The sequence below is a fragment of the Gaeumannomyces tritici genome (assembly GCF_000145635.1).
Source record: "Gaeumannomyces tritici R3-111a-1 unplaced genomic scaffold supercont2.1, whole genome shotgun sequence".
NCBI lineage: Eukaryota > Fungi > Ascomycota > Sordariomycetes > Magnaporthales > Magnaporthaceae > Gaeumannomyces > Gaeumannomyces tritici.
Genome location: NW_008804545.1, coordinates 6,541,992 through 6,557,918, shown reverse-complemented (window position 1 = coordinate 6,557,918; position 15,927 = coordinate 6,541,992). Strand labels below are relative to the sequence as shown.

Sequence of the window (15,927 nt, the reverse complement as noted above, 5' to 3'; positions counted from 1 at the left end):
TTTTTTGAGCTGGAGACCCTGGCGGTCAGATAAAGACTTGCGCTTCTTGTCCTGTTTTGACTAACACGAGGCCGTATCTGCGCCGCGCCGCTTAGAACAAGGACAAGGGAAAGAAGGGCACGCTGCCCCAAGATATGCTGGACCAGAACAGGTATTTTGCCGCCAGGACCGTCGAGGACCTCTGGATCTGCTACCCGTGGGAGGCCACAGACATCGACGAGCACGACAAGCTTGCCAGCGAGCAACCGAAGCAATAAGCGGAAAGACGTCACGTCAACCCCACCCAGAGGTCACTGCTTCTCCATGGAGCTGCCGATAACAGGGCCTTGGTTCCGATTCTGTTGGACTCTGCGGGGCAAAGCACCGTCGTTCCAAGGTGCGGAGCTTCGGGCACACGAGTCTGTGCTCTAAGATCATCTATAAGACGACGGAGGATATATAGGTTGGGCTCCCAAGGGCGAGTCTTCCCTCGGCTTGCAAATAGTCCTCGTATCTGGACAATGTTCAGTTGAGGGTGCAAGTGGTCCAACGGTCCTGGCATGTCTATATGCTACCCAAAGGACCAAGCTCGAAATCCGACAACTGGTTCGGGGTTGGATGGCTGCATACGGTGCAATTCCCACTATGAATATAGAAACGATGATTTACGACAAAACAATACAAATCGTGTAATACTCCACTATCCTTCCATATGCTACTTGAACCTGACTTGATCGGTGTCTTCTGATCGAGGTGGCCCGTGATTTTGACATATGACACGGCGAAGGAATTATTCCAAGTCGTTGCCCAGAGATATACGACAACCCCCCTATCTCCATTAGAACCAGTTGAAGGCCTGGCGCTAGTTTCGGTGTTGCAGCCCAAGTGCAGGACAGGGAGGCTAGGAATTTGATGGTTCAATAAGCTCACCCGCCAGACGTTCCCTCTAATCTATGCTTCTCCTTTAGCCTCTTCTCTTGCTTCATAAACTCCCTGATGCCCACGGGGACGTTGCTGTACAGACCATCGTCCCAGAGGTCTTTGGCGATCTTGGGCGACTTCTCCGCCGGCGCCCAGTTCGTGTCTGACCCTCCCCCGTCGTCGTCCATGCTAACGGCCCCTGTCACCTGCTGTCTGGGCTTCGACGCGGCCGCAGCAGCCACGGGTGTCCCCACCTCTGCCGTCGCCATACCGGCTAGCTCACCTGCGCCCGCGCCCTGCTGCTGCTGCTCCTTCTGCGCCAGCAGGCGGGCGTCGGCCTCGGCGCTCGCCGTCGCCCACTCCTCCATCTCCTCGCGGTACCGGTCCCAGACGCAGTTGACGCAGCCGCTCATGCAGCAGTTGTCGGGCTCCTCGGGCCTGGGCGGCACCAGCACCCCCGCCACCTCGACGCTGCGCGACCGCACCGCCGCCAGCCGCTCGGCGCGCGCCGCGGGCCCCGCCAGGCTGGAGCCGAAGACGATCCCGGGCCTGGGCGGCGACGTCTCCTGCTGCGGCGGCGCCGCCGCCTCTGGGTCTGGATTCGGCTCAGGAGGGGCTCCGCCGCGCTCTGGGCTGTCTGGCCCTGGCGGCGGCGCGGAGGATGCGAGCGCGGGCGGACTGTCTGCTTTGGGCTTTACAGGCCGGTACGGTAGAGGGTCGTCCAGAAGGAGCTCGTAGTACCGGCCCAGGGGCTGGGCCTGCTCATCGGCGGCACTGTGCTTCCCGTTGGAGACGGTCCTTCTCGACGCGGCCGACACAGTCCAGGCTGGGACATGTGCTGATGGCCGGGGTATTAGTCGGCCAGGGCTCGCGGCCTTTGATAGGGCTGCCCTGAGAGCCGACGACATGGTGCGGCTCGCGGGCGCAGCGTTCTCGCTTTGCTACCTGAGCGGCATAGATATCTCTTTAAATAAAAATAAAAAAAGCGTGACTTGCCCCTGGGAATGGAAAATGCGACGCTGGAGATGGGATGGGAGACTTTATTGGGATTCTTCAAAAAGCCCGCGGTTACGGTTCAGATTGAGAATTATTCAGCGCGGCAACGATTTCGCGCCAGCGGCACGACGTCATTCTTGGAATCCGCTGATGAACAGGATGCGCCGAGCGAGTATCCATCGTGTGAAAGTCATGTGACTGCCCACGCGAGATCGTGAGACGAATGTTGCTACTACCCTGATTGATATAACCACCTAGCTATCTCGGTTAAAGCGGCTGTTAGTAGTTACTTGTCGTATGGCTTCTTTCTATTTGTCAATTGAGACTTGAAGCCATCTTCTCTTTGCTCGAGTTTGTTGAGTGGCAACCATGCAAGAGAGCTGGTAGCTCCACTAAAAAAACAGCTGCACTTGGCCCGTCGCAAACACGTCTAAACCCCAGCCCGACGCGTCACACCCGCCCTCGCCTCACCCAAGAATAAGCCACCCCAGCGCTGGTTTGCGTACAGGACGCGTCGCACCCATCCATGGGCCTAGTACATGCTAGAGCAGCCATGGATTCATAGCTAGATCCCGATTCCAACACACAATGGAGACATCAGCCCCCAAGCGCCGGAAGACGTCGCCCACCACATCGGTGCCAGTCAACGGCCAGAACGGCGACGACCATCCCAACAACACGTCCACAACCCCGACTGACCCCGCACCAGGCGCCTCGTCCAGGGGGGAGGGGCGCCCGTCCTTTGCCTCGCCCACCAGAGCAAGTCTTGCCAGGCACAATCCCGATGTTCTCGACAAACACAAAGCGACGACTACTGCTGCCGTCGCCGCCTCTAGAACCAGGAAGGGTGCCGCCGCCGCGCCGCCGGAGCGGGGCGCGTCCCAGCTTGCCAGCGACCTCAACAACGATGCGTCCGACCCGGTAGATGGGCAACGCGAGCAGGGGCTAACAGGCAACGGCGAGTCCCAGGGCGCAGCCAACCAGAGACGGCCGCCACCCCGTTCCCCGGAGAGGAGCATAGGCGCACCGGACGGCTTGTTGTCGGCGATGCCTAGGAGAACGCCGGTCAAGCTGCCGCCGCGGCCGTTGCCTCCTCCCGGCCCCGCCGACGACGAGCCCATCAACCCCTTCCGTGGTCGCGCCCTCAGGAGGTCATGGACGGGCTTTGCTCCCCCGCCGCCGCCGCCGCCACCCGAGCCGGAGCTGCCGCCCACCCCAGAACATCATCGCGATGCTTCCGTAAACACGCCGCCTTCCGGCATCCATAATACGCCATCGAAGCGCGCGAGGAGGAGCAGGGCCCTGGCCGAGCGCATAAGGAGCTCGCCCAGTAAGCCTCCGTCCTCTGCGGTAGCGTTCTCGCCCTCGAGGCAACCCACTGCCCCTCCTGCGACGACGGCCGCACCTCCGCCCTCAAAGCCGGTCGAGCAGCGGCTGTTCGGGGCGCGGGCTCGTCGGCGCATGAGTTCCATAGGCCCCATCGTGATCGACGAACAGCCGGAGGAATCGCTTGTAGGTGCAGGCGACCAGGTCGAGGATGCCGACCGTGCCACCGCGCGCGCGTTGCGCGGGATCGAGCCTTCTGGGCCCGAGACGGCCAAGAGGGCAGAGCGTGATGCGCTGCTCGCTGAGATCGCGCAGCTCCAGGCCGACGTCGATGCGCTAGCCCGGGAGAACCGCAGGCTCGATGACGCGGACAACGATACGGACTCGGCGGACAGGCAAGCTGCCGTTGACGCTCTGCGGCGACACCTGCTCCCGCAGGATGCGGAGCCGGAAGTCGACGCCGACATGCAGTGGCTGGAGGCGGCGCTGAACCCAATATCGTTCCTCCCGTTCGCAAAGTCCTCGACCCAGCCACCGCCTAGCCTCTTCGGGGCTGACCTTAGCTCGCGAGCCAAAGATGATGAGCCGACGCCCGTGTCGCACCACCCCGTCCAGATGACGGCCGAGGAGGAGCTCCCGTTCCTGCAGGTCTTCACCCCGCTGTCATTCTCATCGCAAATCACGGTCCTGCCGCGGCGCGGGGAGGGCGATGCACCCCTGCTGCAGCGGCACGCCATCACGGTGGGCTCGACGTCGCCGCCGGGCCTCTTCGCGGCGCAGATCAGCATGACGGTCGACACGGCCACGCACACGATCCGCGAGCTGGCGGTGCCGCGCCTCGACCCCGCGGCCGCGCCCGAGCTGGCGCAGCTCATCGCCGACACCACAGCGGCCACGACGGCGGCGGCGGGGGCCAGGCCTGTGCGCTCTAGGCTGAACAACATCAGCGTCCTCGGTTGGGCCATGGCCGAGTGGGTGCGCGTCGCCACGCGCCGCGCCCGCTTCTGGTGCACGCTCGAGGCCGAGCTCGCCACCAAGGACGGCGTGGCCGCCGCCGCCCGGGCCAGGGCCAGGGCCAGGCGGAACAAGGGGAGGCGCGGGAACGGCAACAAGGGGCGGCAGCGCGGCCGCGGCGCTTCTGGCGACCAGGACCCGGACGCCACTGAGGACGAGGACGAGGGGGACGACCAGGATGCGGATCCGTCCGACGCCGGCTCGCGGTCCTTCTCCCGCCGCGACCTGCTCCCCCAGATGGGCAGGACGGCCATGGAGCTGGGCGTGCCCGCGCCGGGCGCCGGAGAGGAGGAGGACGGCCAGGCGGTCAGCCTTATGGTCAGGTGGCGGATCGGGTTCGACTGGACCGGCGAGGCGGAGAGCGAGGTGGAGTTGCTGGCTGGCGTCCCCGGGAAATGTGAGTACATGCGGTATCCTCCTGCCATTCTTCGCTGCACCAACGACGTTTGCTAACCCCACATGTCATCACAGGGAGGAAAGCCGACCAGAGGGGAAAGCTACACGCCATCCCAGAACTGTTCCAGAAGCTCATCAAGGATGAGGGGGACCCCATCGTGGCCGTGAGGACTGTTGTTGCGCTGCTGAGCGGCGATGGATCATAAAGGGGCGGCATAGTACGGGGAGGGGATGACGTTGCGGCGTTCATGGACGCTTGATACTTTGATACCCAATGTTGGCAAGAGTTGTCTTTTCATCGGTTTAATATACACCCATTTGTGGAAACGCTGTCGGATTGGTAGTGTGATGCCATTTCTGGGCAGCAATGGATGCATCACATGGATTTAGCGAGGTCAGAAGTGACATGTATTGTATAACTCTGGGATTGCGCCAAGGCCCTGCTGTAGCCGCAGTGCTGGAAACTCGGTTTACTGAGATACCAGGCCTGTAGAGCCGAGATCAAGTTCGAGAGTGATGATGAGTTCCCCAGTCAATGTCCAGAGTTGCCTGCCCAGGTCTAAACATCTCCCCACCGCGGCACCCTATGCCATATGCCATCACGATTTAGTCGACGTCGACTCCCCGCCTCCGCAGGTCCACCTTGGCCTCCTCGATCTCGACCATCAGCTCCTTGTAGGCCTCGGGCGTGTCGTTGAAGGTGAGGACACCCCAGCCGAGGCGGGCGAGCAGCATAGCGCCAAAGGCGACAATGAACCAGAAGGGGAGCTGTTTCGGCAGAGAAAAAATAAAATAAAAAAATGTCAGCTTCTCTGGGATTTTGCAACCGCATTTTGGCGACACGGAAGGGGACGACGTACCACAGGGACGATCTGGGTCTGGACCACCTCGGGGAGAGGGATGAGCTGGAGGAAGAGCGCGAGATACAGCTGTTGCGTTGATGCGTTAGCATGGGTAGAGAATCGTTTACCAAGTCGCGGCGGCGATGGGGGAGGGAGGGCGACGAGGCGCAAAGCGACGCAGGTGGGCAGGAGGGGGCGGCGGGTCGGCGTACAGAGCTCGCGAGGAGGGCGATGGAGATGGTCTGCTGCGCGCGCGTCATGTTGGAAAAGGGCTGAGCTGAGCTGCTTTCGCGATCTCGATTTCTGTTTTTGGGAGACGGATTGGACCTGTGGGTCGGTCGCACGGCAAAAAGGAGTGGATTGCTCGTCGGGGGAGTCGTTGGTTCTGAATGCAGTGAACGAGGTCGGAAAAGTGCTGGCGTGGCAGTTCTCGCGTCGATTGACAAGTCTCTCGGGACACCTTTTCAGCCCCCTGTCATAATGGTTGGGTGGGTGGCCCGCGCGAGACCCCTGGGAGCTGAGACAGGGGTGTTGTGCAGCGCGAGCACGGGCCATGGTGGGCGAGCTTGATGTCATCCAGCGTGCAGGAACACACTCTTCGATACTGCCGAACAAGCAGAGATGCTGGAGTACTTGTTTACAACATACCTTTACCTGCCTTTGAATAAATCTTCGCGCAAGTACAGTTTGTATGTCGGGCTTTCAACACCGTTGGCTGCGGTCTTTGCGTTCTCTCAGCCCCTGAATCCAGACCCAGCTGTTCTGAGATTGTGGGCCAGCTTGATTGACCCTCCTTGCCCAAGCCCTCCGCACCCACACACACCTCAAAAACTCTCCAAATCATCCCGGATGCAACACAAATCAACAGGGCGAATGGTTTAGTGGTATAACGCTTCCTTAGCATCTTGACTCGGAAAGAGATTAGATTGGAAGAGGTCCGGGGTTCGATTCCCCGTTTGTCCAATCCTTTTGCCTCCTTGTCTGAGGCTGCCGGGTTGTTATATTTTTGTTGACATTACCTGTCTGTATTCTATTTGGTTTTCGTTTTCCTTGCTAGTCACTAATATTCTAAACGAGGAGCGTGTTGCTTTGCTTTGTTCATGGCAAATCAGTGTGCGATGGGCCCCTTATCGATGGCGACAAATCACCAGATCGACATAGTCTGGAGCCGTCACCTCAGAGTAATTGCAAAAAAAAAAAAAAAAAACACACATTTTGCCCTGGCCCTGGCCCGGCCTTGCTACCACTGCCTCCCTCCCCTACCTTCGGTCCCGTCGTTCGCCTGCGTCGCTGGTGACCAAGCCACCTCCACAGGCGGGCCGTCCACGCAATGGATGCGGGCAGCGGGTGCCCATGAGACCAGTTGAAGTTGACAGAGCCGTTGATTGGACATGCGGGGACGCGTGGACGCTGGTCGATGTTCAGCCCGAGCATATTTCATGATTGCAGTTCAGATGTTGTTCCAGCATCTCGAGGAACAGCCTGGGATCGGCATTTGTGACTCGGTATCAAAGGGCACCAAGAATCCTCACGGTGAGAACCTGCGGCTTGTTGTGAACTGAGGTCTTTTGGTCAAGTTGCTGCACCTCTGATATCGTTCGTGTCTGGACCTGCGAACCGCAATCCCAGGTCCCACAGTCCCAAACAGGCAAACTGGTTATCCACGATGGCAGTGGTTGGCGTTTTGCGGTGGCGGGGCAAGGACTGAGCGGGGCGCAGGGCTCCCTATTTTTGGACGTCCAGGCGTGCTTGGGAAACGCCCGCGCCTCGTCGCATTTCCAGCTAGAAACGGACAAACACCGGGGAAGGTGAGGCCAAGAGAAGGTAACAAAAGCAACAACATGTGACCAGAAGAATACGAGAGGGACAAGCGAAGCAAGAGAATAGAACGGGCAAGGAAAATCAGAAGAGAGCAGGCGTGGGTGGAGCCCCCAGGTTGGCATAACCAAGGCAGAAGAATGAAGAATGGCATTTAGACGGTCTGTCTGTTTAGCAGAATCAGGGGTTCCCGGCCGCACACGTCAGCTCCCAAGCCATGCGTGGATGCACTGCCGCCGCGCCCTGGCACGCTACCGACTCGGCTGGGGCTGAGGTCGAGGTCAACAAAACCAAGATCAGCACGCCCAACTTTCACTTTCCCTGAAACTGCCCTCTCTTTTCCAAACTCTTCCTGTTTTGTTTCCTGTTTGTCTGCCCTTTTGCGTTCCTAACGTACACGAGAATTTCATTTGGGATTTCTTTTCGATACGATCGTTTTTTCCCCCGCCGTATTTGGGCAACGATATTGGCGTCGACTGACGACAACCCATCTTTCCGCCCCATCACGAGCCGAAAACGAGCTGGACTGAGCGCCACGCACGAAAACTGAGCAGCATCTGGGAAGTGGAGCCCTGAGAACACACACACACACACAAACACACACAACAGCCATAATCATGGCACCAACAGCGCTCCTCGCCGACGCCGCCGTCTACGCCCGCTCGGCGGCCCTCGCGGCGGCGCCCCTCGTCGCGCGGCACGCGGTCCTCTCGCGGCGGCGCGAGGGCGGCCCGCTGGCGGTGACGGACACGCAAAAGATCACGCTCGGCATCATCGCGGCCTACGCGGTCGGCATCGGCATCGTGTGGAACATACCCTACGTGCGCCGGATCCTGTGGCCGTGGGCCATGATGACCATCGCCTTCCACGAGTTCGGCCACGCCCTCGCCGCCTGCTGCACCGGCGGCCGCGTCGAGAGCATCAAGCTGGACCCGCGCGAGGGCGGCGTCACCATGATGCGCGGCGGCATCAGCGCCCTCACCCTGCCGGCCGGCTACCTGGGCTCGTCGCTCATCGGCGCCCTGCTCATCTTTTGCGGCTTCGACATCATCGCGAGCAAGGTGGCCAGCTTCGTGCTCGCGCCCTGCTTCCTGCTCACGCTGTGGTGGGGCAAGAAGGACTGGCTGACCATCCTCACCATCCTGTTCGCCGTCGGCCTGATCGTTGCCTGTTGGTTCATCGCCCACGGCCAGGCCCTGCGCTTCTACGTCCTCTTCATGGGTGTCATGTCTTCGCTCTACAGCGTGTGGGATATTGTACGTTTTTTTTTTTTGCTGTCCCTTTTCTTCTCCCCACACGCCCCTTTCTCACGGACGCACTTGCTGACATTCCGACTCGAAATAGTGCGACGACTTGATTCTTAGAAAAGTAAACGAGTCCGACGCCAGCCAGTTCGCCAAGCGCTACGGCGGCTCCTCCCAGTGCTGGGGTGTCCTCTGGTCTATCATCTCCCTCATCTTCATGGCCGCCGGGATAGTGGCCGGCATCGCGGCCTTCCCCAAGTCGTTCCAAGAGCAGAACGACAGCTCGAGGAACTTCCTGCCCACGATATAAGAGCAGGGCCATGAGCCACCCTCCAGTCGGCGCGTTTTGTTTTGTTGCGGCCCCACGTATAGGGCTCCAGGAGCATATTGCAAGATAATTGATTTTTAGCAAGTTATATTGTGTGATTTGTTCCTATGCTCTTTCTACCCTATCGGGGTGAAGTCGGTTTTCAGCAGTTTTTGGACCCGTTTATGACCCATGACGGGAGCACTTTCTAGCATATGCAGATATCCGAGGCTTTCCGTGGATGGCGTTTTCGGTTTTGGGACAAGGCAGCATTGTGTGGATAGGATGGCTTGGCTTTGAGGAGCTCGCGATTTTAACGACTGATATTTCCCTACGTGATGACCTTTCCATCTCACATAACCATGCTGTGCTAAGACCAGAAATGCGCCTATGCAGCGTCGTTAATCTTGTTCCTCAGGTTGTTGAGGCCGGAGATGGTGATCTTGTTGGCGGGGCGCGTCCAGCCCTCGGCCAGGGGCAGGCGCTCCTCCTGGAACATGACCTTGACCCAGTCGGCCCTGGCGTCGCCCGTGTCCTGGTTGCCAAAGACGGACATGTACAGGGCCGTCTCGATCTGGCTGAACTGCTCGCCCAGCGTGCCGATGTCGAACTCGGGGTTGGCCGCCTTGGCCGCGGCCAGGCGGGCCTTGCGGGCGGCGGCGGCCGTGGGGATGTCGATGGTGCCGTTGCCGGCGGGGAAGCGGGCGGCCGTGGTGGCCCAGATGGCGGGGTTGAAGGAGTGGTTGTCGCCCAGGGCCACGTCATTGCGGCTCAGGCTGCCGTCGTGCTCAATGATGCGGTGCTTGTTGAGGTCGTCGAGGTTGAACCACAGCAGGTTGCCCGTCGTCAGGGCCACGGCGCCGACCAGGGTCGTGGCGGCGGCGTCGAGGTTGACGCCGGCGTCGAGGCCCTTGATCAGGTTGACCAGGTTGATCTTGCGGCCGTCGCGCGGGAGGTAGCCGTGGTTGGCCAGCGTGTTGACCATGGGGCAGGGGCCGCGTCCTGTTTGCGTGGGAACAAGCTGGTTAGACTGGGCTACGCGACCTCCAAGGGGGTATTCGGTATGGCCAGTATGGTACTCACGGTCGTTGGGGCCAGGGGCCTTCCACGAGTGGTCATCGTCGCGGATGGACAGCTCGTCGGGGGAGGTGGCCGCGGAGGGATACGCCTCGACGGACAGCGCCGCCGTCAGGAAGACGGTAAAGATGGAGGAGAAGCGCATTTTGGGGTTGGAACGAGTGGCTTGCTACGTAATAGTAGACAGGGAACGAGAGACTGGGCCGGAAATGGTGACCGGAAGAGCGCGAGGGAGCAGGTAGCGTCTCTGTAGAGCCCAAGGACCGATGTGATGTCGCCCATTGCTACATGTTATATATGTTGCCCTGGGCGGTGCTAAACACTCTGCCAAGTTCAAGGCAAGGCCAAGCCTGCTCTCCTGCTTTGTCGCATCATCGGCGAGGGCTTTGCAATGCTGGCAAGGTTGCACAGGGGCCTCCAACCTGCAGGTCTGTACCACCAGGATCCACCGTACTAAGGTTTATGATCCCTGGGACCTGTATCCATTCCAGGGGGCATCTCCGGCTGACGACTGGCCGTTCAAGTCCATGATTGGCCTGAATGGCGCAAAATATCCAGGCTGGACCCTCTCCGGAGGCGTGCCCCTGACGAATCGTGGCGCAACTTCATGCGGCCTCGGCCGAGATTGTGCCCTCATGCATTTGGCCAATGAGCCGAGGCTGGTTTGTCATGGACAGATCGTGGAGAGAAATACAAGCTTGTTTGAGTTTCCCAAGGACTCAATCTCGAGATTGCCAAGAACATTGATTTCCGAACAGGGGGCTTTGGATCCCTAAATTAGAAGATCAGCGACATTTACCGGCCCTTCTCTAAGGACCTAAAACAGAACGCCACGGCGACTTTCATCGAAACACACTGACTACAATGAATAAAAGGATAGATCCATGTATTTTTGTCCTGCTCTGAATGCCAATTCCCAATTACCCGGTCTTGATGGACTCTCCGTCCGGGTCTGCCTTCTTGGACAAATCGTCAAACTTGTCGAGTACCGGCACCTCGTCCCCCTCCCGCACCGCCATCCACGGGATCCCGCCGCCCTCCTCATCCACCTCCCAGGGGCCGATGCCCATGGCCCTGAACTTCTCTAGCTGCAGCATGAAGAGGTGCCCCTGGGCCCACTCCCGGCGCTGGTAGGCCCTGTTCATCCCCAGCCTCCCCTGCAGCCAGAAGGCGGCGTTGGGCAGGCAGGCGAGGTTGACCACGGCGAGGGCGACGCCGACGGCCAGGACGGCCACCAAGGGCGCGAAGGCGAAGTTGGCGTGGCGCAGGTTCCGGGTCCGCGCCAGGCCGCAGACCTGGAACTTGCGCATGGCGCTGACGTACTCCCCGAGGTTCCAGTGCGTGGTGGCGCCGCCGTCGCCCGGCGCGACGAAGGGGACGTTGAGCGTCTCGAGCGCAAAGGTCGGGATCAGCTGCGCGAGCGCCATGGTGATGTTGAAGATGTTGGACATCTCCGTCTGCCACTGGTCCCGGGGCAGCCCCCAAGAGAGGAGGCTCACGGAGGATAAGACTTGGGTGTAGTCGTGGGCGCGGAGGACGCCGCCGCTGATGTACTGGCGCTGGTTGCCCTTTGCGGTATCGAGAATGTCGAACACCTGCTTCTGGCGCTCGTTGAGCCCAAGGCCCGTCTCGCTCGAGGCCGCTTTGAGAACCGGCAGCCAGCCGCCGAGGCCGGTGCATGCCGTGGTGTTGCAGGCCTGGTATCTCTCTGTGCAACACACGGCAGAGGAATCCTGATTGGATATGAAGCCGCCACCGGGGCGACGCTGCTTCGTTGCGCGGAACCAGGGATCCTCGACGGCGCTGCTGTACTCTGCGTCGTTTCTTAGCACGAACATGACGAGGTCGGCATCGGAGACGGCGAGCCCGGGCAACGGCTTCCATAACGTCCTGGGCTCATCGACGCCGATTTCTATGAGCCTGGAGGCACAGACATGAGACCCCCCATTAGCTTTCCTTTCTTTTGTCGTTTGGCGGGTCTCGGGAAGCCACTTACTCCATGCCATAGGGGCGGATCTCTACTCTCTCCAATTTTTTTAGAGGCGAAGGATGTGCTGTTGGTTACAACCCACGTGTAGTTTCTTTGACCGTTCTTGGGATTGGGTGTGACCACCCCACGAGGACCAAGATAAAAAGGCTTGTAAAACACCCCGGGGACCTGCCCGCCAGTGTTATAATTCGGTGGCGGCATCTGTGTCCACGGGCCGGCGAACTTTTCCGTCTCGATGGGGCTGCAGGTCATGACCTTCCGGAACCTGACGCGATCCTCGGGCGGGCTGTTGATCCCCAGGTGCAGGTTCGAGTCCACGAGCCCAGAGTCCATGGTCATGGCCGAGTTCCCGGAGCAGAACTCGGCCGCGAACGGGCAGGGCACGTCAAAGTCGATGGTGACGGGAATCTTGTCGACGGGGGAGTAACCGCAGTCGGGGGAGGCCCCGCTCGCCGCCCGCGACCCGTAGCAGTCCCTGACCAGGCGGGCGGCGCGCTCGAACAGCTTCCTGCCCGCCAGCCCCTGGGCGTACGAGAAGGCCCACTCCTGGGCGTCCACGTCGTCGGTGGGCGGCAGGGGCCGCGCGCACGCCCCCGACACGAGCACGTCGCCGCCGGCGAGCTGCAGCCTGGACGAGAGGAGCGAGGACGCGGCGAGAGCCACGATGAAGAGCACGGCCGCGGAGATCAGGGCCGACGAGGCGGGCAGGACGCCCGGCGACTTGCCCCTCCAGGTCCAGGCCAGCCGGACGAGGGTCCACGCCGTCGACCCGGGCGACGGCGCGCTCCGGAGCAGGGCCTGCCGCTGGTGGTGCAGGCCGGACCGGGGCGCCGGGGTCGAGCGGGCCTGGTGGAGGGCGAAGCAGATGATGGACCACAGCTGGCCTAGTGACAGGCTCACGAACAGCGCCAGAGTGGCCGTGAGAAGCACCCCCGTGCCCTGGGTCACAGTCAGGATGAGGGTGGATTGCGTGCCGTCTAGAAGCAAGGGGTTTTAGTTGGGTCTGTGCATGCCTGGCGAGAGAAAAGGAACGCACCATCATATCTCCTCCAAACACCAGTGTGGATAAAATCGGACAGAGCGGCCATCACAGGAATAGTGAGGAACGGGCGACTAGGCTGCTCCGAGTGTTGGAGCGTAAAACATCGGAAGCTGCACATAATCCGTCTCAGCGACCAGCACCGACATAATATAGCCGTGCCGACTTTGAGACTCGCAGCCTTACTGTGTACTGCATGCAGAGTAGTATCGCAGGTTGAGGCCGCTACCGGTTGGTGATGGCCCCCAAGGCAAGTACAGTACTGGGTGTGCTGCCCCAGCCTATCATCGATCATGCATGAGGGGGCCGATGGGGGCTTTGGCAGCCGGCTGTAGCGCAGTAGGTGATCTTTCGATGCCAAGACTCTATGTGCTGCCCTTGATTTGCCAACACCTGCATATCTTGCGGGTGGCGCCGTGCCGCTGGGCAGCCCCCACGCCACCCTCTTTGTTTCTGGGTGTTCCCGTCCCGAAGTAAGCACGTTAGACAACCCACGGCTAAAGTCTTCTGCGAGATGCCAAGCCATGTCTGATCAATTCCCCGCTCGAGATTTCGATCGCTTGTACTGTAGGCCACTCGCCATTAAGGGCGTCAACTGGTCGTCAGCCGCTCCGAAACCTTCCACAATATGACGCGCATGCGTTTGGATAAACTACAAGTACGCCTTGGTGCTACTGTAGAAAAATCCGAGCCTCGTGGCGGGAGAGAAAAGCCATGCCTTGGAGGCGGTTTGGGAGTTTCCCCCTCCAATAACAAGGTCAAGTCTCGACCGCTAAGGAAGGCGGATATGCAAGGGCGGGTGTTCAACCCGAGTTAGATATCTAGCTATCCATGAACCGACAAGAGAAACATGGAAGGCAGAGGCAGGGACGGGGATAGACTACATGGAAGAGGGTAGGGATAGAGAGCAATGCAGTGCGACGGCGTGTCAACGCAGCAAATGCATCGGACACTCCAGCGAGGGATATTCAGGGCAGCGACAATCGGCGCCTTGTTACCGCACCAAGCCCGCAAGGCCCCAAAGGCAGATGCCAAAACAACAGCCGGTGCACGACGCCTGGCCGGGCTTGGATTCGACCACCGAATTCGTCAAGACGCCCGACGGCGACAGCTGGGCAGCCCATGTGGAGCCGGTATCCCGTAGTGGCGGCACGCAGCAGATTATCCTCTCACGCTGCCATGGAGGAGGGCGGGGTCGACAGCACCAGCGAGGTCAGCAAGGGCGTCTGCAAAGGTGCCGACCGTCGCTGAGTGGATTCAGTCCACCATCACACTTGTACACCACCTTGGAACCTTCCAAGGCCAGAGATCGAAGATGACCGACTGAAAAGCAGTAATAAGTCAAGTCTCACGAAACAATACTGGGCGACTTTTACCTCTCCTTTCCCCAGCGTACAGCCAATGTCTTTCCACGGCCGGCACCTTTGTAGGGCAAAAACTAGGGGGTGTTTACCCAGGCCTTGCCATCTAATCTTCTTGATAGCTTGGGAGTCTTCCGCCTTGCTTTCGCTGCAAAAGAATCCAAGATCCCGTGTTCGGCGAGCTCAACATCAAGTTCCGGGAGCTGGCAGCAGAGGTCCACGAGGAGGGCAAAGGTGGTCACAGCCCCGCAGCAAAGTCCCGGCCCATATCCGGGTTTAGCACCCGCACCACGCCGACCCACCAGCCATCGTGCTCATCTTCCTGATACATTTCAACCAGACGAGGAGCCCCCCCCCCCAGGCACCCGTCAACACTGGCGGGGGGCGGGGGAAGCGATTCTGCATGAGCCGCGCGGCCTGCTGTCGAAACACTACGCCTAGTTCCGCCACACGCCCTGCCGATCTGTATGTCGACGCCGCCTCGTCCGCGCTGGGTCACCTGGCCGCGCCCCTCGGGCTGGCTGCTGGCGCACTACGCGGCGGTGCTGAGCAGCCCAGATATCTCAACACCGGGACGAGGGGCGCGGCCATTGCTGATAGGCGGGCGTCTGCCACCTGGGTTACGTGAGCGACGCACCGCTAATGCCGGAGCTTGCGGGCGCCGACATCCCGTGGCAGCCGGCTCTGTTGGAGTTGGTCGGGGAGCCCGGGCCGGCTGTGGTCTCCATACGGCCTTTGGGGCCCCTCCCAGCTCGGGTGACCCCGGGTATGGTGGCGCTGGCGGAGCTGGGTTGTGCGAACGACGCGGATCAGAGGGTGCGGGCGAGGGACGGGGATCTGGGCGTGGAGCTGATGAGGCGGCTGGGCCGCTTGCGTGGTTCTGCTGATGGGGGGTGGCGGCAGCGAGGTGGCAAAGAAGGCAGAGGGGCTTATGCTGCCGGGGCTGGACAGTCGGGGAGTGGCTTGGGAGTCGTGGGGCCGTTTGTGGCGGCGATCCTTTCCAGGCGGAGGCTGAGGGATGTGGGGATGTAGCGCAAGGCCTCGGACCATGAGATACTCGTGCGGGCTAAAAGCGCCTGCAATTTAACGGTCCTCCGGAGTAAAGTGCGGCGGGGCAATTCGACGTTTTCGGGGCAATTCAACGTTTTTTTTATAACACTTTTCCCCACCCAAATTAGCTAAAAACCAATGTATCGCCGAAAAAGGTAATAATTAGCCAAATTCTTGTAAGTACGGTGCACAGCCAAAAAACCATCGTAATTTTAACCCCGCCAATTTAGGCCTTGCGCTTTTGGGTTTTCCAGCCAAATTTTACCGAAATGCTTAGGATCCGGTGCGAAAAAAAGCGCGAAAAGGCCCGGGCTAATAAAGCCCGGGTTTTAATAGCCCTGGAAGCCTTCGATTAAGGCGGCTTTAAAACCTTCGCCGCTTGCGCGCGGCAGTACGGGATAAACTTTCGCTTATTGCAAAGGCGCCGGCAAAAAAGCGCCGGCAAAATAAAAAACGGCGGGCACAATAAAAAGTTAACAAAAACCAAGGATTTTGCGTTATTTGCGTGGGCTAATTGGAAGCAATTAATCGGTAAGTTAATCCAAACGGTTTTAGGTACGGTTGTTA

General features: G+C 60.0%; 9 protein-coding genes and 1 non-coding gene across 10 annotated transcripts in view; 5 read left to right on the top strand and 5 right to left on the bottom strand.

The window, feature by feature from the left end:
- Window positions 1-679, top strand: part of GGTG_02051 (hypoxanthine guanine phosphoribosyltransferase) — a 2,022-nt gene extending 1,343 nt beyond the window's left edge. The window contains exon 3 of the mRNA XM_009219822.1: window positions 96-679. Within this exon, the coding sequence (XP_009218086.1) occupies window positions 96-257 (162 nt within the window). The 3' untranslated portion in view covers window positions 258-679. The remainder of the gene's footprint in view (window positions 1-95) is intronic.
- GGTG_02050 (hypothetical protein) lies at window positions 523-2,027 on the bottom strand. Its single transcript, XM_009219821.1, has one exon. The coding sequence runs from the start codon at window positions 1,806-1,808 to the stop codon at window positions 906-908; it is 903 nt and encodes a 300-aa protein (XP_009218085.1). The 5' UTR covers window positions 1,809-2,027; the 3' UTR covers window positions 523-905.
- Window positions 2,028-2,364: 337 nt separating this feature from the next.
- GGTG_02049 (hypothetical protein) lies at window positions 2,365-4,956 on the top strand. Its single transcript, XM_009219820.1, has 2 exons — window positions 2,365-4,633; window positions 4,708-4,956. Exons 1-2 carry the CDS (start codon window positions 2,485-2,487, stop codon window positions 4,836-4,838), a joined length of 2,280 nt encoding a protein of 759 aa, XP_009218084.1. The 5' UTR covers window positions 2,365-2,484; the 3' UTR covers window positions 4,839-4,956.
- Window positions 4,903-5,949, bottom strand: GGTG_02048 (dolichyl-phosphate mannosyltransferase polypeptide 3). Its single transcript, XM_009219819.1, has 3 exons — window positions 5,687-5,949; window positions 5,493-5,561; window positions 4,903-5,400 (listed from the first exon to the last, which is right to left on the bottom strand). Exons 1-3 carry the CDS (start codon window positions 5,732-5,734, stop codon window positions 5,239-5,241), a joined length of 279 nt encoding a protein of 92 aa, XP_009218083.1. The 5' UTR covers window positions 5,735-5,949; the 3' UTR covers window positions 4,903-5,238.
- A 392-nt stretch (window positions 5,950-6,341) lies between these two features.
- GGTG_20027 lies at window positions 6,342-6,437 on the top strand. Its single transcript has one exon. It is a non-coding gene; the product is annotated as a tRNA-Ala (tRNA).
- Window positions 6,438-7,563: 1,126 nt separating this feature from the next.
- Window positions 7,564-9,185, top strand: GGTG_02047 (hypothetical protein). The gene is made up of 2 exons (XM_009219818.1): window positions 7,564-8,548; window positions 8,637-9,185. The coding sequence occupies exons 1-2, from the start codon at window positions 7,910-7,912 to the stop codon at window positions 8,844-8,846; spliced, it is 849 nt and encodes a 282-aa protein (XP_009218082.1). The 5' UTR covers window positions 7,564-7,909; the 3' UTR covers window positions 8,847-9,185.
- GGTG_02046 (hypothetical protein) lies at window positions 8,912-10,401 on the bottom strand. The gene is made up of 2 exons (XM_009219817.1): window positions 9,927-10,401; window positions 8,912-9,845 (listed from the first exon to the last, which is right to left on the bottom strand). The coding sequence occupies exons 1-2, from the start codon at window positions 10,063-10,065 to the stop codon at window positions 9,232-9,234; spliced, it is 753 nt and encodes a 250-aa protein (XP_009218081.1). The 5' UTR covers window positions 10,066-10,401; the 3' UTR covers window positions 8,912-9,231.
- A 348-nt stretch (window positions 10,402-10,749) lies between these two features.
- GGTG_02045 (hypothetical protein) lies at window positions 10,750-12,998 on the bottom strand (the record flags this gene model as incomplete). The annotated part of the gene is made up of 4 exons (XM_009219816.1): window positions 10,750-11,840; window positions 11,917-11,943; window positions 11,993-12,887; window positions 12,947-12,998. 4 exons carry the CDS (start codon window positions 12,996-12,998, stop codon window positions 10,841-10,843), a joined length of 1,974 nt encoding a protein of 657 aa, XP_009218080.1. The 3' UTR covers window positions 10,750-10,840.
- Window positions 12,999-14,128: 1,130 nt separating this feature from the next.
- GGTG_02044 (hypothetical protein) lies at window positions 14,129-15,023 on the top strand (the record flags this gene model as incomplete). Its single annotated transcript, XM_009219815.1, has 3 exons — window positions 14,129-14,183; window positions 14,476-14,620; window positions 14,752-15,023. The coding sequence occupies 3 exons, from the start codon at window positions 14,129-14,131 to the stop codon at window positions 14,936-14,938; spliced, it is 387 nt and encodes a 128-aa protein (XP_009218079.1). The 3' UTR covers window positions 14,939-15,023.
- GGTG_02043 (hypothetical protein) lies at window positions 14,257-15,522 on the bottom strand. The gene has a single exon (XM_009219814.1). The coding sequence runs from the start codon at window positions 15,358-15,360 to the stop codon at window positions 14,950-14,952; it is 411 nt and encodes a 136-aa protein (XP_009218078.1). The 5' UTR covers window positions 15,361-15,522; the 3' UTR covers window positions 14,257-14,949.
- Between the last annotated feature and the right edge of the window lie 405 nt (window positions 15,523-15,927).